The sequence below is a fragment of the Schistocerca nitens genome, chromosome 1 (assembly GCF_023898315.1).
Source record: "Schistocerca nitens isolate TAMUIC-IGC-003100 chromosome 1, iqSchNite1.1, whole genome shotgun sequence".
Taxonomy (NCBI): Eukaryota; Metazoa; Arthropoda; class Insecta; order Orthoptera; family Acrididae; genus Schistocerca; species Schistocerca nitens.
The window spans coordinates 72,909,571-72,925,543 of record NC_064614.1 but is presented as its reverse complement, the minus strand read 5'-3'; the positions used below and the strand labels follow the sequence as shown (position 1 = coordinate 72,925,543).

Sequence of the window (15,973 nt, the reverse complement as noted above, 5' to 3'; positions counted from 1 at the left end):
GAGTGTAAAATATTATTCCCTATATATTTTTAATCCACATAAATGAATAACTATTCAGTTGATCATACTTTGCTACCAAGTGGAAAGACTAAACCAAAATCAATTAAAATTAAATTAAAAAATGAACAATTACATAGTATTGAATCGTTTCCAACTGATGCACAAAAAAGAAAGAAAGAAAAAAAACTGGTGGAAATTTATTAATTACATAAGATATTCCTGCTGTGAAAATGATTATTGAATAGCTAACAAGAAGGAAAAGAACAATCACAACATGAAGCTGGATTTCTTCCATTACTATTAGCTGCATTACCATATATAGCAACAACTAGCTCACTTGCTCATAGTTCTGCAGCAATCCCAAATGCAGTAATTAATAAGAAAAAAGCTGAAGCAGAAATGGAAGAACAGAAAAGATACAATCAAGCATTGAATAAGAAAGGCACAGGATCTGGAAAAGAGTTTCAAAAAATAATCGATTTCTATCCTGATTCATTAAGTAGTTCCAATACACAAAAAATAATTAAACAATTAAAAATTAAATATTACCATGGCGTTTTTATAACTGATTATTGTAAGACTCAAAAAATAAAAATTGTTTTTGATTCATTAATCTAATAAAAATTTGTCTTAATAAATGGAAGGCAAAAAGTTTAAAAATGTGAAATAGAGAAACCAATTGATAATTTTTATTTACTCATGTATACAGCGGATAAGCATGGGCGTATTTGTATTGAATGTGAAAAAATTTATAAAAGAAATTTTTATAGAAATAAGAAAGTTCTTTTTGAAAAATACATCAAATTACAAAAGTTTTCTAAAACAAATTTCAAGTGATGAGTACACTAAAATGTTGACAAACGAAACTAATGTAGCATCAGCTGCAGCAGCCAATCCTAATTCTAAAAAAATGTATAAACTTTCAAGTAATTGTAGATTTTAGTTGTTTTACTTTATCTGTTTTTATAAGAACCAACACTCAAGTAAATGTGAGATTTACCAACAAGAAGACAAGCTAAAACGAAAAATTTGTTTGTAAATGCGGAAAAGAAATAAATACAAGTGATTGAGAAAAACATTTACTGTCAGTCAAACATATAAAAGTAATTGGCTCTGAGCACTATGCGACTTAACTTCTGAGGTCATCAGTCGCCTAGAACTTAGAACTAATTAAACGTAACTAACCTAGGAACATCACACACATCCATGCCCGAGGCAGGATTCGAACCTGCGACCGTAGCGGTCGCTCGGTTCCAGACTGTAGCGCCTAGAACCGCATGGCCACTCTGGCCAGTAAAAGTAGCTGAAGGTTAAATTTGATTAATTACTATTTTAACAAGACTTCTAATATTTCATATCTCTTGTTTTACAGACCTAATGGATTTATTCTTAATAAACGACTGAGGCTTTTAGAGAGCTTACAGTCACTCAGCTCCATGAATATTGAAGAAGGAATTATTCACAGGCGTATAGCAGATTTAGAAAAGATGATTTAACTAATTTAACCTTTTGAAATAATTTACCTTCTCCTCTTCATAATTTGAAAGTAAGTGAACTCAAAAGCCAGAGCTAAAAATCTTAGTATTAAAGGATGTTGTTGTTGTTGTGGTCTTCAGTCCTGAGACTGGTTTGATGCAGCTCTCCATGCTACTCTATCCTGTGCAAGCTTCTTCATCTCCCAGTACCTACTGCAACTACATCCTTCTGAATCTGCTTAGTGTATTCATCTCTTGGTCTCCCTCTACAATTTTTACCCTCCACGCTGCCCTCCAATGCTAAATTTGTTATCCCTTGATGCTGCAAAACATGTCCTACCAACTGATCCCTTCTTCTAGTCAAGTTTTGCCACAAACTTCTCTTCTCCCCAATCCTATTCAATACCTCCTCATTAGTTATGTGATCTACCCATCTAATCTTCAGCATTCTTCTGTAGCACCACATTTCGAAAGCATCTATTCTCTTCTTGTCCAAACTGGTTATCGTCCATGTTTCACTTCCATACATGGCTACACTCCATACAAATACTTTCAGAAACGACTTCCTGACACTTAAATCTATACTCGATGTTAACAAATATCTCTTCTTCAGAAACGATTTCCTTGCCATTGCCAGTCTACATTTTATATCCTCTCTACTTCGACCATCATCAGTTATTTTGCTCCCTAAATAGCAAAACTCCTTTACTACTTTAAGTGTCTCATTTCCTAATCTAATCCCCTCAGCATCACCCGATTTAATTTGATTACATTCCATTATCCTCGTTTTGCTTTTGTTGATGTTCATCTTATATCCTCCTTTCAAGACACTGTCCATTCCGTTCAACTGCTCTTCCAAGTCCTTTGCTGTCTCTGACAGAATTACAATGTCATCGGTGAACCTCAAAGTTTTTACTTCTTCTCCATGAATTTTAATACCTACTCCGAATTTTTCTTTTGTTTCCTTTACTGCTTGCTCTATATACAGATTGAATAACATCGGGGAGAGGCTACAACCCTGTCTCACTCCTTTCCCAACCACTGCTTCCCTTTCATGCCCCTCGACTCTTATAACTGCCATCTGGTTTCTGTACAAATTGTAAATAGCCTTTCGCTCCCTGCCACCTTCAGAATTTGAAAGAGAGTATTAAAGGATACAGTAAATTAAAGAAATCAGAGTTAGTTAATGCTATTGGGCTACAGGAGTCTAAATTTCATCAAAAATTATTTCAAGAACTTGATAAGGGATAAAATGAGTGCCTAATTTAAATTATTTTTTCAGATTTGATGATGATGTTATTGAAAAAGCTCGATAACCAAGACAAGAAAAAATAGTGACACTAGATCAAATTGATCCATTCAGCAGCAACTATTTGATCAAGAAAAAAAAAAGACTGAGCCATGTAAAAAGGGTTTATTTGAGATAAGAGAAATAAGACCGAGATCTAATGAAAAATTTCAGGTTTGGTCTGTTGGCAACAAAATTGTCTTCATTGATATTTCTAAACTCGATACCATTAGTGAGGAAACAAATTATACAACGAAAGCACTCAATTCTATGATAGAAAGAGAACTAATATTATAAAAGGAGATAATTTGAAGATAAAATCCAAAAATGTATTAGCCAATTTTTACAGAATATAAAACATCAGATAATCTTTTCACGTTTTGTGCAATAAAATCAGAGATACATAACATCTGATCAGATAATTAATATAGCGGATACTTCATTTAATATTCAGATTATAGCAGTTGCTTGAAGTGTTAGAGGTAAAAAAACAATAAATCTAGCTGAAGACAAAAAGACTAAAAGATGTATCACAAGAATTGAAGATGATGGTAATTAGTGTTGTCCTAGAGCAGTAATTGTGGCACTAATGTGTCATAAAAATAATATTTTGGGCATAGAACTAACTGTGAACGATAAGATCGTTGGGCTGTAATGGCCTGTTCAGGCGAAGATTACCAAGCATCAGTTACATGTTTCGCGTTTCTTCACACTGGTGCTGCTTGTAATTTACGAAGATCCTTCTCCTTGGGGAAAAAGGAGGGGGAAGAGGGGGGGGGTTGAAGTTGACCTCTACTGCCAATTGCACGTGATTGGCACTGAGTCAAGCTTAGTTGTAAGTAACGAACATTTATGTGTAACTTGTCATTTTCTTATACTTTGGTTAGTCCTAATCTCTGGCATTTCACCCCATTGCTCCCTACGTATGGTCTATTAGTAACTTGTATATCATTAGATTTTTACTTAACTCACAAGCTGTGTATAAGACGATTACCTATTGACTTACCTCCCACCACTCGATGGCATTCTGCGAGGCATCAATATGCGACACGTTGCCTGGTCCAAGAAGACTGATGTCCCGCAGAATGTTATGGGAGACGTCGAGCAGTGGCAGCTGGTGATACAGCCACACGCCGTCCACTGCAGTGAGCGCGTTGTGAGACATGTCCAGTACCTGTAGATGCTTTAGAGGAGCCAGCAGCTTGGGCTCAAGTGTTGTCAGCTGGTTATGGGCGACCTGTAGAGAAACAAGAATCGTCCACTGAATATCAAGTGGAAGTTCTTTCACAAAACACTGACAGAACTACCATGTCTCTGGCTAGCCTTTCTGGTAGTTTATTTTCATCCAGACAAGTGATTTCTGTTTCAACGATCTGTCATGATGGTCCTCTCCATCTTTTCGAGGAGGGATATAATGTTGCTTCTGCTCCAGAGATACACAGCAGCTATAGACAGAGACTATCTGTGCCCATGAGAGGTGATACTGAGGCTATATAGGTCCTCGATTCCCCCATTAGGGACGTCATAGTAGAGGGCGAATTTTCCTAAACCATATGAAAATCGTGTTTTGAGAAAGTTTCAAGTCTATGCCGAATGCTCTTGCTCAACAGGACTGGACAACTATCAGCACGTTACCCAAGAAGTCAGAAGAAACCGTGGTTGCACACCATTCAGTTGCACAACCTTCTGCCTACAATGACCGTACCATGAAGGTAGCGCCAACAATGTCTTCTTGGTAACAATTTTAAGAAGTAGAGCCTGGAAATGTAGATGCTAGACGCTCTCGTCAGATCAGTATGAGGTCGCGAGCATTAAGAAAGCGCTAATATCAAGGTGGCTGATTACGAAATTCAGGTAAAAATGTGACGTGGTCACGTACCATCTATAAGCAAACACCCCTAACACAGCACAAAGAGAGCACCTGTTGACGAGCACGGCAGAGTTCAACAGTTCGAGAGTTCCTTTCAGCAGACCAGCCTCTGGTGTCCGTCAGCCAACAGCAAAAAACTATGTAAGTGAAAGAACTCATTAAAGTAAACTTATACACGAAGAAGGACAAGCATTCTTACGTACCTCCGGGCAGCGGCTAGTCAGTCTATCACGGCTTACTTGTACATATGACTGACTGTCAATTACAGTGTGATGTGTAACGGAGCATTGTGCAATAAGAAACTGAATCCTTTTCATGGCTCGAGTCAAAGTGATTGGCCAGGCAGGCTACTTGTCCTAGTAATTTGAGTATCTGGTAAGCCTCAGCTATCCTACTCTCACTGAAATTATGATACAGTGTCTGTGCTCTTCGACATGTTCATTTATAAGGACAGATGCAAGAGACTCAGACCAAGGTACCGACGCAGAAGCTCGTTTCTTCATTCCTACCTCCATAGCCCAGTATCCGAGTCCTTCTGTTTTGTTTCCAATCACAGAGACCTGATAAACCTCAGTTAGACACCGTCGCCGACTTACTCCCATGCACGAAGCCTCTCGCGCGCCTGAAAAATCCCGCGTCACTTCCTGTTCGCTTGATTGATTCACGGAAGTATGTTGCGACATCAGTCGGGTTAGTACAAGTCGAACATAGGCTTGGCAACTTCTCTTGTCCTTTAACAAACTTGGTGCACTGCTGCTAATGCTTTCATCAACCTGGATTTCAGTCGTAGGAAGAAGAAACTTTTCAGTGGAATCTGTACTAATCTTTAACTGTACACTAAGGGTAAATATGACTTACATTTGATACCACATGGTATTTCCTTAATTACATGTCAGTCATCATGAAACTGAGATTGATGGAAAGGTAAGTACATGTAACTGTTTTGTGTTTTCGTTATTATCGGCAGCCGGCCGGTGTGACCGAGCGGTTCTAGGCGCTTCAGTCTGGAACCGCGCGACCGCTACGGTCGCAGGTTCGAATCCTGCCTCGAGCATGGATGTGTGTGATGTCCTTCGGTTAGGCCGGCCGGTATGGTAGAGCGGTTCTAGGCGCTACAGTCTGGAACCGCGCGACCGCTACGGTCGCAGATTCGAATCCTGCCTCGGCATGGATGTGTGTGATGTCCTTAGGTTAGTTAGGTTTAAGTAGTTCTAAGTTCCAGGGAACTGATGACTTGAGATGTTACGTCCCATAGTGCTCAGAGCCATTTGAACCATTTGATATTATCGGCAGACGCATTTCGCGTACTTTCCTGTGGACCAGAATTGTGAATCTTAGGACATCATCGTCGCACTGCGTCTCCCCATACACATTAACTCATTTATTTCCCTTCCGTCTGTAGCAAACATTCCCAGGTCCACTGAAGCTGTAGTCGCTGTTTTATCTGTTTTGAGCCGGATCAGGCAAATTATGGACCATGTTCATCGACTACTTCCGTGTTCTTATTTTATGGAATTTTTTCATGTGGCTTCCCCATATTTGGTCGTTCTCTCCACTGCTGTTTCTTCTGTTCCTCTGGGAATATTTGTCTGCGTCTTCTTTTCACTTTCTTTCGAAAACCCTCACGTTCTCAATTTTGGTTGCCATGTTTTCTCCAGTTTACACGCATTCCTCACAAACATTCATTTTTTTTTAGGTCGTTTGAGTTTCATTCATTACATTATTTTTTGTTCTTTTTATTGTTGAAATATAAAAATAATGCTATTTTGTCTAAAACTCATATGGTGGGACCGTTGCTGTGTACAACTAACGTACATTAATTTTTACAAAGAAGAAGACAGCAACCAGACACTATTAATACCGCTATTTATTTAGGTAAATAGCGCCGTTACCGGTTTCGAACTGGCAAGTTCATCTTCAGACGGCTCTTCACATGATTTTCAATATTCACTCTACATTATTGTCCGTTTTCGATTTTTATTCTTCCACTGTGGCGAATTTTTTTTTGGTGTGTTGTTGCCGTCGAAAACTCCGCGCGGCAATAACACACCAAAAACGCTTCTGCACAGTGGAAGAATAAAAATCGAAAACAGCAATAATGTAATGTGTATCTTGAAAATCGTGTGAAGACCCGTCTGATGATGAACTTGCCAGTTCGAAACCGGTAACGGCGCTATTTACCTAAATAAATAGCAGTATTAATAGTGTCTGGTTGCTGTCTTCTTCTTTGTAAGAATTAACCTACATAAAAATAATACACGCGGTACTGGTGTAATACTATACAATATACATTTCTTTACGAATCGATTTTCGGCTGTAATGCAATTGCCAAAGTAAAAAGCCGAAATTTGGTAAACTAATACATACTGTAAAGTATCACACCCCTTTCATTTGTCTTTTCACTAATAATTTATAAAATATTCTACTAAGAACCAAAGGCACAGTCCGTTAAAGCAATTACAATATTTTTTTGGTAAGTATGCTCTCCTCCACTACCTTTATAGACTGGACTGTTTATTCCGATGTATGTAATACTGTTTCAAAAAGGTAAGACCGCTATAGCTCTTTGCTTATAGGCCTCACCGGTTTCGCAACATTTTAGCTGCATCATCAGGCGAAATAAAATCAAGTCATGTTCTGATTGAGAAAAGAGAATGGGATGACTTAGCATTCATAGTCAGCACTGACGAAAACGGACCGTGTATGATCATCAATGAAACTTTGTAAAATTATGCGTCTTGATCTGTTCTCGGACCCACATTGTTTAGAAAGAATTAACTTTATATCCCCTAACTCAAATAAAATAATGCACTTTGCAGTAAGTAGAATGCTTGGAGTCTTATGGTGGAATAACGCCTGATTTTTTGCGGTTATAGAGGGCGATTTTTTGCTGTAGATATTCCTGGAACGTTCGTACGCAGTTTCAGGCTTTTTGACTCTGATATCATTTGCTTCTTTATTTACTCAACTAATATCAATAATCTTTTCAAGTTTCAGAACAGGTCTTTGAAACTGTCGGATTCTGTACTTTACGTGAATTTCGCTGCTGTCAAATGGCACCTTACATACTTTGGAGCTTCTTTCATAACAAAGTCGTCTCTGATTGACGTCATAATGCCTTAATTTTCGGTAGTTTTCTGAAAAAATGCCCTTACGCCATAAATAACTACAGAATTTACATTGATGAGCCGTTATATTACAATCGCTATTCACTCCGAGATTGAATGAAGGTTAGGGGCATTACGGGTACAGGGTACAGTAAGGAAGGTACACGTAAAAAGCTGACAACTGGGTAACCATTCTATCCAGGATGCGGGCTGCATATTGAACTATCCACTGACATAAGTGAGTATGACAAAAGGGGCGGGCCGCTATGGCCGGTCACCTGGGAACGGGCATCTCGAGCACCTGAGGCTTGTCGGCTCTCCGGGTGCTCCAGTGGCGAGCATCTATGGGAAGTGTTCCAAGTACGGCGAAACCACGAGAATGCGACAAGGTGCTGGACGTCCATGCCCAATCAGACAACCAGATCAGACGGCTAGCAGCTGCCAAAGCAGGATAGGCGGTGATCTGTGGCTGACCTGACCACAGAGTACGATTCTGGTGCAGGCACAAGAGTTCAGGATCAAATCATTTACAGTACATTGTGTATCGTGGGACTCCACCACGTAAGATCCCTACATGTTGACTGAACGACAACGTTAGTTACGATTGCAGCGGGCGCGTAATCACCTACGATCAACGGAAGATAGACGCCTGGTCGTCGAAACGTTTTTCTTGGTACACCATGTCAACAGACTAACAAGGTCGGCAGCGCGCATAACTTGCAGGGCTGGAATCTCTTCGGCTTACCGTGAGCATGACGATTGGCCTTGCGTATACAGTGAGCTGACAGAAGCAATGGGGTACGTCCTAATGTGTTAGAGCTCCTTTTGCTCGGCCCAGTGCAGCAACAGCACGTAGCATGGACACGGCAAGTCACTGGAAATCCCACGCAGAAATACTGAGCTACGCTGCCTCTATAAGCCGTAAATAATTGCGAAAGTGTTGCCGGTGCAAAGTCTTTTGCACAAATTAAAATTAGATTATGTCCCATAAATGTTCGATGGGATTATTGTCGTGCGATCTGGATGGCCAGATCATTCACTCGAATTGTCCCCAAATGTTCGTCAAACCAGTTACGAACAATTGTGGCCCGGTGACATGACATCGTTGTTCGTCAACATGAAGTCGACGAATAGCTACAAATGATCTCCAAATAGCCGAACATAGCCATTTCTAGTAAATGATCAGTTGAGCTGGACCAGAGGATCCAGTCCGTTCCATGTAAACACATCGCACACCATCATCGAGCCACCACCTGCTTGCACAGAGCCTTGTTGACAACTTGTGTCCATGGCTTCGTGGGGTCTGCGCCACACTCCCATCAACTCTTACCAACTGAAATCAGGACTCACCTGACCAGGCCACAGTTTTCCAGTCGTCTAGGGTCCAAGTGACATGGTCACGAGTGCAGGGAATGAGCTGCAGACGATGTCGTGCTGTTAGCCAAATCACCCGCGTCGGTCGTCTTCCGCCATAGCCCACTAACAATAAATTTCGCAGCACTGTTACAAGATACCTTCGGTCCACATTCATTTCTGCGGTTATTTCAAACGGTGTTGCTTGTCTGCTAGATCTGACAACTGTAGGGAAACGCCGCTGCTGTCAGTCGTTAAGTGAAAGCCGTCGGCCACTACGTTGTCTGTGGTGAGAGGTAACGGCTGAAATTTGGTATTACTGACACACTCTTGACACTGTGGATCTCGGAACGTTGAATTCCTTACGATATCCGAATTGGTATGTACCATTCGTCCAACTCCAACTACATGTATTGCGAATACATTGAAAGAAGGATCGTTTATTGTATGATTATATGATAGCGGAACAAACACTGGTAGCAGTTACTTCTGTAAAATATCTGGGAGTATGCGTGCGGAACGATTTGAAGTGGAATGATCATATAAAATTAATTGTTGGTAAGGCGGGTACCGGGTTGAGATTCATTGGGAGAGTCCTTAGAAAATGTAGTCCATCAACAAAGGAGGTGGCTTACAAAACACTCGTTCGACCTATATTTGAGTATTGCTCATCAGTGTGGGATCCGTACCAGATCGGGTTGACGGAGGAGATAGAGAAGATCCAAAGAAGAGCGGCGCGTTTCGTCACAGGGTTATTTCGTAACCTTGATAGCGTTACGGAGATGTTTAGCAAACTCAAGTGGCAGACTCTGCAAGAGAGGCGCTCTGCATCGCGGTGTAGCTTGCTCGCCAGGTTTCGAGAGGGTGCGTTTCTGGATGAGGTATCGAATATATTGCTTCCCCCTACTTATACCTCCCGAGGAGATCACGAATGTAAAATTAGAGAGATTCGAGCGCGTACGGAGGCTTTCAGACAGTCGTTCTTCCCGCGAACCATACGCGGCTGGAACAGAAAAGGGAGGTAATGACCGTGGCACGTAAAGTGCCCGCCGCCACACACCGTTGAGTGGCTTGCGGAGTATAAATTTAGATGTAGATGTAGACATTCTGCCTTATTTCTGTTAATTCCCGTCGTGCGGCCATAATCACGTCGGAAACCCTTCCACGTGATTCACCCGTGTACAACTGAAGCTTCGCCAATGGACTGTCCTTTTATATCTTGTGTACACGATACCACCGTCATTTGTATATGTGTGTATCGCTATCCCACGATTGTGGTCACTTCAGTGTACTTTAGGAAGCTCCAGCCAGCTAATAAGAGAGAGTAAATGCCTTGAGTTGAATCGAGGATCCTGGGAGTTGGCCGGAATCTCAGGCCATGACACTCATGGAGAGGCGAATTTCCATATCGAAAATCATTAAATTTACTCGGTGGATGACCAGCTGGTAATTCTGCTTGGTGAGATTGTGGCTCGACTGTTGTGGTGATTGTCATGGTTACGGCTGAAAGGCGGAAATGGAAGAAGAACCGCTGCTAATGGTTGAACGAGAGTCATTTATACTCGCTTTGCCCAGGCGTTATGTGACAGAAGCCTGCTTCGGGTCACACAGATGGCTGCAGAAGCGCAATGTTGTGCCACGACAGGAAGTAACCCTTCCGGTTGATACGGTTGACCGTTGTAATGCAGAAAGCGACGCCAGAGTCACTTTTCCATTAAGGCGCAGGATTTTTTTGGTGGCCCGCCTGCGTACATCTCGGGTAGACGTTAACTCTTGTCCGCAGCTGATGTCACAACGACAACTGAGGTAGCAGCGGTTTGCGGCAGCCTCAGAATAAGAAAGATATTCCCACTCTGAAACTGTGGTTCCATTTGTTTTCACAATTACATTTCTAAGAGACTACAATCCATCATCAGAAGAAACATAGTAACTGATCTGCTTTAACGTATTATTTGACTAACACAAGTTATTATGAAACATAAGTATGCAAGACTCACATTTCTGTGTATATTCAAACTATTCGCTTTTGATGGAACGTGCCAGACGACTGCTCAGCCTACACTGAAAGACGCAGCTAACCTTTATAAACCACTGACAATTGTATATAACTTAATGCAAGCCAATGTAGAACAGAAATGCAAATCTCAGTGGCTAATCAGCCTCATAAAATGATCATACAGTCTTACAATAATTCTAAGTTAACAATACGTTGAGCTAAATTTCTAATGCTGTTAGTGACTGATTTCTACAACAGCCTAAGATTTCAGCTGATGTGGTTAGTTAAAAGAGTGCTCTAGCTTTCGCCATCATATCGATTCGGAACCTTGTGATAAAACAAAATTACCTTTTCTCACGTAAAGTCTCGTCAGGTGTGAGTGAATATAATGAATTAGTCTGAAACAGGTAGTATAACTAAAAGCAGGAAGAAGTGGTGTGGATCAAAATAGATACTGAATAACTATTTAAGCAAACTACTCAATAAAAAACTGTGTATTTTTCGCACTTAGTTCATCAAATCGCTTTCTGTGATAAAATTTTGTCTGATTACGAGGAAGAATACGTGAACATTGATGAGACACGATGTGGAAAGTAATGCGAATAGCACTGGGGAAGAGTGGAAGGGAAACTAAATAGTCTGGTATCACCCAAGAATGTTACTTATGACGCTGAGGTCGTCAAGATCATCATTCTTAATGTTCCAGAAGTGTATATGTACAAAATATACCTTGTGCGCAAAGAGTTAAAGTATACGATGAACCCATGGTTATGTGTCTGGTATGTTCAGGTAGTTACTGCTGATATTATATTGTGCTAGACACGTCACACGTAAATAATGGAAAGTATAACAGTATAAACGCTAACTTTGCCAATAGTTTTTTACAAGTAGTTCACAAATAATCCAGAGGCCACAAATAAAAGTCTGAATAATGACGAAAGCACATTACGGAAAATAAAGACACTAAGGAAGAACGAGAAACTAACCTAATAATTGAAAAGGGCATGAAAACAGTCCCTTCGAAGGAAAAGGAATGACTCAAGAAGCCTTTCAACTTTATAACGATTACATCATTAAAAATTAAATTCTAGTGGCAAATCTTGATTATTTTTTTATTTCTTTTACGTACTGGATTTGAGTAGTAGACTACCGCTGTAGATATTAATCAGACAGTAAATATAGTGTACGTAAGAATATTGTACCCTAAAAACAAGGCTGAAAGCTCGATCTCTGTTGTGGTGAGCAGATTATATCGTCAGGAAGTTCGTCCAACGAACAGTCGTTCAGGTAATGTCAACTGATCATGTGAAAATCTCTTTCTAGTTCTTTGGTTTAAATACTTGGAGTACTTAATATTGTCACTATAGAAATTATACTACACTGAAGAATTGATAGTAAAACTTTTTTATTGCAGGTAAGTCCTATATCTTACTGATAACTTTAGAAGTGCAGTGTGTAATACTATCTTTGATATTATCTATAATGATCTTACATCTGTCTGTTTTTACCTAACGTAACTTCTGTATCACAAAACTCTGTGATGTAACATCTATAAAACATTTTATTCATTATTTATGATCACTTATGTAAATGTAATCAATCTGTTGTAATTCAAAAGTAATATACCGTAAAAGAACTTCTAATACTGGTTCGTGCATAGGAAAAAGCAGGTTCGTAGGCATGCAAAACGTGGAGGGAAGTATATACGCAATGGAACTGGCTAGGCGGGAATAGAAGAAGTGGATCTGACGGTCGAACTGCAAGCTGTTGGCTAGCAGGTAAAGTGCGTGCATCTGGTGAACTGAAAGAGGCGAGAAGAGCTGCTAGATTATACAATATAGCCTCGGTTGTGGACATCATTTGACTTATTATTTGTGGCAAATTTGACTGGCTCTGTGCTACGGTATTCCGAAGCTAAGAAAAAATTTTTATTGTGGATTATTTTACTGTTTTTTTTTTTTTTTTTTTTTTTGAATAGCAGAGAAGACTGACATTGTCATCACCCTCGTCTCAAATTCGCAATTGAATACTGTATATCTGCAGAGAGCATTTATGTGGTTTCTCTTGCAGCAGTAAGTTTGTATTCTGTAAACTGTGTGTTAAGCCACCATACTTTATCCTCAGTTATTTACCTGGACAGGGTCCTATCCCAGGTGATACGGTAATTCCGAGTATCTTATTTTACTGAACTGAAAAGCAACTACCTTCGTTAACAAAAGTCAGAGAACTTTGTGGAGTTCTTCAACGAGCTATTCAATGAGCCTAAGTTTTGAAACACTCCACGTAATTTTCTTAAAAGGATAGTCACAGCATCTTCAATGTACAGTTACTAAGAGAGGATTTAAAGTATTCAATTTAAAAAGTCCTTCTTCTTGAAACAACAGTGTTCATAATTTAATGTGTTATGTAGTTAACAGTGTTTCCAATACTGTGTTCTATCTGAAACGTTCAGCTTAAATCCGAGACCACTGGTAGACCAGCTTCTGGGTCCCCATACTGATAGTTGAGCCAGATTTAAATTTCAGATTAAAGTTAAAGTACTCAATAAGTACAACTTTTACTTTTATAGCTTGTGTACTGCTAGTTAAGCAAATAGTTACAACTATTCAAACCATACTACATTCAGATATCGCATGTCCCTCCTCAGCCAAATAGTATAAGGATGTGAGTATTTCTTGAGGGTACAAATAATTATCAGTACAGATGGTACAATTAATGGATTAGGTAGTTTGGAAGGTAGGAGACGAGGTACTGGCAGAATTGAAGGTGTGAGGACTGGTCGTGAGTCGTGCTCGGGCAGCTCAGTTGGTAGAGAACTTACCTGTAAAAGACAGAGGTCCCGAGTTCGAATCTCGGCCTGGCACACAGTTTTAATCTGCCAGGAAGTTCCAATTCATTATGCGTTTCAAAGGTAGTAATTTCCAATAATTAAACTGACAAAAGAACTCCTGGTAAAAATTAGTGGTGTTCCACCATTACTAATCAATTATCTGTAATGATCATTTGCTTCCTACTGTAACGTACCGATAATATTATTGAGAGCCAGTTGAGTAAACGAATTAATACTCCTCCTGTGTAGTTCATGTCATACCAAAGGTACATTACTTGCTAAATTACGCTACTGTCTTCTATCTGAACAGCAAAATAGTATTTCTGTATCATGTAAAGTCAATTCTAATAGTTGACGTTTTTTTATGAAGCATGGTAGTACGTGGTACAAATTTATGTAATTAGGCTGGCGATCGTTTCCTTCTTCTTTATTACTAACAGGCCAGGTTCGATTCTTGTTAGTTTTCTGTTGTTTCCTCTCCATAGGAATACTTACAGAGACGAAAAACGATCAGATAGCTTTCCAATATACACAGTCACGATCACAAAACATTAATCATTTCACAGGAGTCACAGTATCGGAGTATTGATAATTTAGTAGTTTCCATAAGTGTTAATAGCGAAACTTAACGAACACAACTGTTCAGTAAATACCTGAAGTATCTCCAGGTTTGGCGGCATATCTGTGTGTAGCCTCTGCAGTCGATTGTGGGACACGTCGAGCCGACGAAGTTCAGTTGGAAGTTTCTGCGGGAGCTTCTGCAGTGCATTGTGGGAAGCGTCCATTACGAACAGAGTAGCTGGCAAAGTCTCTTGAAGCTCCTGTACATAACACAGGAATTTCCATTACATACACCCAGAAGACCAATTATACTTCTAAAATCCACTCAGTGTACAGTAAAATAAATAAATAATAGATTTAGAAACCTTTATAGCAAAATATCATCTCCAAAAACATAACCAAAAACAGTGTCACCCACTGTTGGATGAAGGCCTCCTTTAGACAATTCCGTACATGTTTTCTAATCTCATGTTCCGTTAACTAGTCTCTTCAGTTTTTTTCTTATATCTCGGAATTCAGTGAAGATCTTCAGATGACTCTGTACCATTTCCCAACCACATCCATGTCATTTTCGTGTCACTCACAGTATAACGCCCACTGCAGTCCAATACCTGATACGTAAGATATATTAGATACAGGCTCCCAGGTAGAGCACCAGGTAGATGCTATTTTCCTTGACTTCCGGAAGGCCTTTGATACAGTTCCGCACTGTCGCCTGATAATCAAAGTAAGAGTCTACGGAATATCAAACCAGCTGTGTGGCTGGATTGAAGAGTTTTTAGCAAACAGAACACAGCATGTTGTTATCAATTGAGAGACGTCTACAGACGTTAAAGTAACCTCTGGCGTGCCACAGGGGAGTGTTATGGGACCATTGCTTTTCGCAATATATATAAATGACCTAGTAGATAGCGTAGGAAGTTCCATGCGGCTTTTCGCGGATGATGCTGTAGTATACAGAGAAGTTGCAGCATTAGAAAATTGTGCGAATTGCAGGAAGATCTGCAGCGGATAGGCACTTGCTGCAGGGAGTGGCAACTGACCCTTAACATAGACAAATGTAATGTATTGCGAATACATAGAAAGAAGGATCCTTTATTGTATGATTATATGATAGCGGAACAAACACTGGTAGCAGTTACTTCTGTAAAATATCTGGGAGTATGCGTGCGGAACGATTCGAAGTGGAATGATCATATAAAATTAGTTGTTGGTAAGGCGGGTACCAGGTTGAGATTCATTGGGAGAGTCTTTAGAAAATGTAGTCCATCAACAAAGGAGGTGGCTTACAAAACACTCGTTAGGCCTATACTTGAGCATTGCTTATCAGTGTGGGATCGGTACCAGATCGGGTTGACGGAGGAGACAGAGAAGATCCAAAGAAGAGCGGCGCGTTTCGTCACAGGGTTAGTTGGTAACCTTGATAGCATTACGGAGATGTTTAGCAAACTCAAGTGGCAGACTCTGCAAGAGAGGCGCTCTGCATCGCGGTG

The 15,973-nt window shown here is 40.0% G+C and overlaps 1 protein-coding gene across 1 annotated transcript in view; it reads right to left on the bottom strand.

The window, feature by feature from the left end:
- The window catches only part of LOC126241329 (toll-like receptor 2), a 150,403-nt gene that overhangs the window by 56,036 nt on the left and 78,394 nt on the right, over positions 1–15,973 (bottom strand). Inside the window, exons 6-7 of the mRNA XM_049947998.1 lie at positions 14,573–14,740; positions 3,770–4,000 (exon numbers count right to left, since the gene is read on the bottom strand). Of these exons, the coding sequence (XP_049803955.1) occupies positions 3,770–4,000; positions 14,573–14,740 (399 nt within the window). The remainder of the gene's footprint in view (positions 1–3,769; positions 4,001–14,572; positions 14,741–15,973) is intronic.